This window comes from Polistes canadensis, unplaced genomic scaffold (assembly GCF_001313835.1).
Source record: "Polistes canadensis isolate GaletaPanama2010 unplaced genomic scaffold, ASM131383v1 scaffold_67, whole genome shotgun sequence".
Lineage (NCBI taxonomy): Eukaryota > Metazoa > Arthropoda > Insecta > Hymenoptera > Vespidae > Polistes > Polistes canadensis.
Window position 1 is genome coordinate 668,698 of NW_014569614.1, and position 6,075 is coordinate 674,772.

The following is a 6,075-nucleotide window of genomic DNA, read 5'->3' on the forward strand; positions in this document are numbered from 1 at the left end:
ATCTTTGTGGGATCCAAATTCATCATAGCCCTTAACCAACCAATTTTGCTCCTATGTACTTTAACTTTACGTAATATTTCTATTTTTCTTTTTTTTTTTTTATTCCTCAAATATATCTGCAAGTGTCCAAACTATCGTTAGATATATTTTATTCGTCGATCATTAAAATCGTTCGCATCGTTGGTTCGTTGGTTATTGCTCGAATGAGAGGAAAAGAGGAGAAAGAAGTGGAAGAGGAGGAGGTGGAGGAGGAGGGGGAGGGGGAGGACGAAGAGGAAGAAGAAGAAGAGGAGATGATGATATCACGTAAAATCCGTACAGAATTATGATAGGCTTGACGGAGTGAAAGAGAACGAAATGTTGTAGATACGTGTGTTGTATATGATGCAGAGGTATGTGTGTGCGTGTGTATGGGGATAAAAATGATAGAAGAGAAAATGGTGAAAGGAACACGATGACGACGACGAACCACCATCACTAACAGCAGTAACCACCAACAACTATAGCCAATGGTTGTTGGCTTGGCTAGTAGCATTATGATGGGGTTTTGAATATGGAATATAACGTTGCTGCTGCTGTTGCTGCTGTTGATGTAGTAGGTTGGTAGTACGATGATCAAGGCCGTTGATCCAATCCACGCGTTATCCAGATTTATAATATGCGTTGCTGCTGATGGTCCGACGGATGACGCGAAATCATCCAACACATGGGTGGTGTACATTTATTTTCCGAATAATTCGTTGAAATAATTAACGATGATTATAATCATCGATTCGTTATACAACCACAATTACAATATAATATTGTTTAACTATGAAGGAAACATTTTTTTTCTTTCCATGCAATCTATATATATATATATATATATTTTTACGAGTTATTTTGAAACGTTACGTTTATTATTCTCCCCATGTATAATTTTTCTCGCGATATTTTCAATAATTTCTCTTTTCTATAAATTATTCAATAATATATTTCTTAAATATTGATTAATTGAATGATGATCTCAATTGTTATTCATCAATTTATCTCAACGATATCATCCAAAATTCGAATTAATTAGAAAGAAAGAAAATGATTTTAACGTAAACGATTTTCCATACGACACTCTAAATACCTAGGAACGTGGGTGGAGGGACAAAGGAGTGAGTGGTGTTAGAGTGAGAGAGAGATAGAGAATGTGTCTACAAGGGATTATTTGTTTATCCCATGCATACATGATTCCTAGCAATGTGTTCATTGTTACAAGACAGTATATTATGTACGAATATACATAATCGCACGTGCATGGTGGTCCTCGATAATACATATTCACATAATACCCACACATATACAATATCACGTATAGTATATACATTAACACACGCATGGTACGTATAATGTACATACTTGGCTTCTGTTATTTACCCGGGTTAATGAATTTCGCACATAATTAGCGTGCCAGGGTAACTTTAATCGAGTGTATGTTCTTGTCACACCATATACATACACGGTACATATGCATAAACTTATGGTTACAAAATGTTATAACATTATAAATTTAATATTTTCCACGAATGAATTTTTTGTGTCATTATGGTGGTAGGGGTGGGGTGGGGGGAGAAAAAAAAGTTCTTTGCAAAAGTGATTTCACATGGTTGTTGTATTGTGTGCCATACCCCGAAGAATGAAGTCAAACGAACGAGAACGTTAAACGAAGGATTAAATGGAAATCACAGTCTCCTTTTGCGAGTGATGGGAATGGAAGAAGGATGCAAAAGAACGAGACAGAAGGTTACCTGGTATGGTGGTACCTTTATTCCTCGTTGTCGTCGTTGGTCGTTAAAGTTAATCCAATTTATCTTGCGTATTCCACCATGACGAGGATGAGGATGAGGAAGAGAGAGCTAACTTAGCATTCAATCGAGTTTTAAGTAATAAAAGGGAATATTTTTGAATTTTGTCGGACTACCCTCTCCTCTCCTCCCCTCCCCTCTCCTCCTTTTCTTTTTTTATTCTTTTACTTTTTTCCCCCCTCCTATCTTCGCTACGAGATTCTTTTCTACTTTTTATATCCTTTGTTTCTTTTTTTTTCTTCTCTTATTCTGTATATATGTATGTATGTATGTATGTATGTATGTATGTATGTATGTATAAAGCTTGATAGAAAATAGAGAACAAAAATTTCATTACAAATGTTACTTTGATTATTATTACTAGCATCATCAAAAGCATCATTCTTACTAAAACACCATTACTATGAACATAACACAACCACGATCATTACTAATACCAACCACCACCATCATTATGAACACCCCATCAGTTCTACGAAGATCACTAACTACCCCTTTCCATCACCATCACTCACCAATACTATTATTGTTACTATTACTATTATTATTACCAACAGTATTAACTATCACTACTACCATAATCGCTACCATCAATGCTATTACTAATACTGTTACAACCCTAGGTTCCTAGGTTCGAAACAATCCCAGTGGTTCTATTTATCTGTCGTACTCAGAGAACACTGTTCCTCGAACGATTAACACAAACACGTCGACACATTTCTTTTTTTTATTTTAAACTCAACAAAAAGCATTCTCTCTCTCTTTCTCTCCAGTTTATTTTTCTTCTATTCTTTTCTAATCTATTCAATAAGGGGAATAATAACGAATTGTACGATTTAATATTTAGTTATTGTTATACTCCGAACCCCATCGTCAAATTTTAATTTTTTCTAATTTAAATCCTTATTAGATTTAATTACCTCATTAGTATTATTCTTATTTCTTTTTTTTTTAATTATTCGTTAGACGAATTCGTTAATCGTCATCGTCGTCGTCGTCATTGAGAAAAACAAAATTATTTCTCTTATATTTGTCGTGTTAATGATATTAAATAAACACAGAGAGATATACACACACACACATATATATATATTATATTAAATGTTTGGACCGAGTTTTTATTGCTCATTACGTCAATCATTATATCATTATATCAACATTTAATCGGATGTTGTTTAAATTAGAGTTGAATTTAAAACCATAAAAAGGAAATTCATTTAAACGTCACCCTAAAGACTTATGATATATATTTATATACATATACATATATATATATATATATAGAAAGAGAAAGATATAAAGATGGAGAATGTTTTCTCGGTAACATTAGACTTTTCGTTCGAATCATAAATATCCCAGCGACTAAAGAGCTTTAATTAATTAATTAAGTTATAATTGGACTACAACAAGAATCTTAAGTATTATTACACATTGCTTTATATAAGCGCGAAGTCTACTTTTAAATTAACTTTATACATCGAAACGTAACGTTCCTTCGTATCCTTTCTACTGTAAAACCTTTCTATATATATATATATACATATACATATATATATATATATATGCAATACACTAACACACACATATATATATATATCCCGATGAAACGTAACCGAAGTTAATAATTTTCTCTTTGAACGTCGTACGCGGATTTGCGAGCGTGCTTCTCTCCTCCCTGCTTCTGGGTTCCGGTGACCGGGAAAACCGAATACTTTTCCTACAGTACAAAGTTAGGTTCGCGAGCAAAGTAGATTAACTCTTGGAATCGACCGTCCGTAGACCTCCATTTCATGCCTTTACTACTAGTACCGTAATAACTAAACCGGAGACGACACACACACACACACACACACACAATCACATTCACACACAAATACATAAATACACCAATACGATAGGAATTTAGTTTCCCTGCTAATAGAGAGTGAAAGAGAGAGATAACAGACGACTACGAGAACCATGGGGGGTGGAGGGGCAGGGGGGCAGGGGACAGGGGGAGGAAGAAGAGAAGGGAATGATAGGATGAAGTACAATGGTCGTGGCAAAACGCACATCGAGTGAATTAATTTTCGCTTTGATCGCTTCCCAAAGGTTTCTTTGTTAAGTCCCTATGGAAGAGTAAGGGGAAGAGAGAGAGAGAGAGAGAGAGAGAGAGAGAGGAAGAGGAAGAGGGGGTGAGAATTTACAAGAGATTTCACATGGATTTTTATTTTTATATCGTATGTTATTATATCATTCATAGATAATGATGATGATGATAGGGTTTTAATTAATTAGAAAAGTAGATTAAACATCATTGGAATTTTGTTCTTTAATAATAAAATTATTAATAGTAAAAAAAAAAAAAAAAAAAAAAAGAAAGAAAGTAAGAAACATTAAGAGAGAAAGAAGAATAATGGAAAAATCGATTGGATACTTACGAATTTAGCAGTCTGCGCTGCAACCATGTCTGCATATTGTATCAGAGCTTGGAAGGAACCTGAAGCAGAAAGACAGAAACAAAAGTTAATAAATAATATGAATAAATAGAAAAAAGAAAAGAAAAAAAAAATAAGACGAATCGATATAGAAATGTATTTTATAAATTTTGATTAAGAATGATTTTAGGAAAAAATATTGTTAGCAGTATAAATGCATGTTTCCGTAGATATATTCCTTCGTTTCTCATTAGTATCTTCATTATACGTTTCGTTACATATACATATATATATGTATATACAAGTATATTAGATATATGTAGTAGTAAAACATCCGACGTTTCTCTTGGAAGAAGCAAAAACGATGAAAAGGAGGATTGGTTTACTCGTGGTGCATATATACCTGTGTTGTAAATACGTGTGTTGTTAAATGTAACGTTAGCTCTCTCTCTCTCTCTTTCTCTCGTATTTACTATCTTATTTTGTTGAATATAGAATATCACATTCTCTAAAGCATTTCTCGTGTTACATATTAAATAGAGACGATCGAAATAGAGGAATTACAAACGCATTAAGTGAGAAAGACTAAAACTTTTCATTCGTAAAAGTCTTATCATTGATTTTTTTCCCTTTTACCTACGAGATGTCTGACTAATACCGTACTTCTACTACTTATAGTTGGTTTAGACACGCGCGTACACACACAAGTGAATTGTAATATTTAAGATTAAATAGAAACAATGAAAATAATTAAATTATAATATATATGTGTGTGTGTGTGTGTGTGTTGCAAGAGAAAAAATAAATTTTATTCAACAAAATCTTGATATTTAATTTTTTCTTTATTACTATCTGCCTGACTAGTATTATATTTTTACTACTTATAGTTGTACGTATTCACTCGTGAATAAATTCGTTGCATTTTATTACTGCAACACTGTATATTATGATTTTTGTCGTCGCAAAAATTGGATGTCTTATTGTTGCGACCCGTTAAATTAATATTATTGTCACGTGAAATTGTAGATTTAGTAATAAACTATTAGAATAATATTTAAAGACAAAATCAAATATTAACAGCTGCATTTATAATTTTTGAAAAATTAAGACAAATAAACATAACAAAATCTCAAAAGAACAAAAATTACACCAGTATAATAGACAACACGAGATATTTATTTAAGGTCCATTTTTCGTTTCAAATTATGGTCTTCATAAAACATTAAAAAAAAAATAGAAAAGGAAACTAAAACAAGAAGAAAATAAATATCTGGTAAAAATAGAAGGGGAAAAAAGTCTAAAATCTATCGGAAATCAAAAGAAGAAGAAGAAAAAAAAATACAAAAGAGAGAGAGAGAGATAGAGAGAATTTAACGATGAAAGGATTAAAAAGAGCTTGTAACAAGCCAATTGTAAAATCCACCTGATCTAGATCGATTCTCGAATAAACGAACGAGACGAATTTAAAAAAAAAAGAAAAAATGAAACAAAAAAGAAAAAACAAACTAAATGCTTGTCGGAGTCGTGACAAAGAGGAATTTCTTTAGAAAGATTTACAAATGTGCTTACACGTATTTATTTAGATTCAATCGTGGGGATTTAAACAACTCATCTATATCTATCGGAAAAGTTTATGTACGCTGAAACCATATATATATTTATTTTTTTTGGCATTATTTTGTCTCATCTAGAATAAAAAAAAATGTACATACTAATGTGTACGAACACAAATATAAAAATGTATTTATAGAAGAAAAAAAAAAAAAATGTAAGTATTCTTCACAATTTTATAATGAAATTAATATAAGAATTAATTGTGTCAC

General features: G+C 32.0%; 1 protein-coding gene across 1 annotated transcript in view; it reads right to left on the reverse strand.

The window, feature by feature from the left end:
• Positions 1 to 6,075, reverse strand: part of LOC106786172 (polypyrimidine tract-binding protein 1) — a gene marked incomplete at its 5' end in the record, with an annotated part of 91,118 nt that overhangs the window by 11,916 nt on the left and 73,127 nt on the right. The window contains 2 exon segments of the mRNA XM_014747282.1: positions 2,351 to 2,462; positions 4,241 to 4,314. Of these exon segments, the coding sequence (XP_014602768.1) occupies positions 2,351 to 2,462; positions 4,241 to 4,314 (186 nt within the window).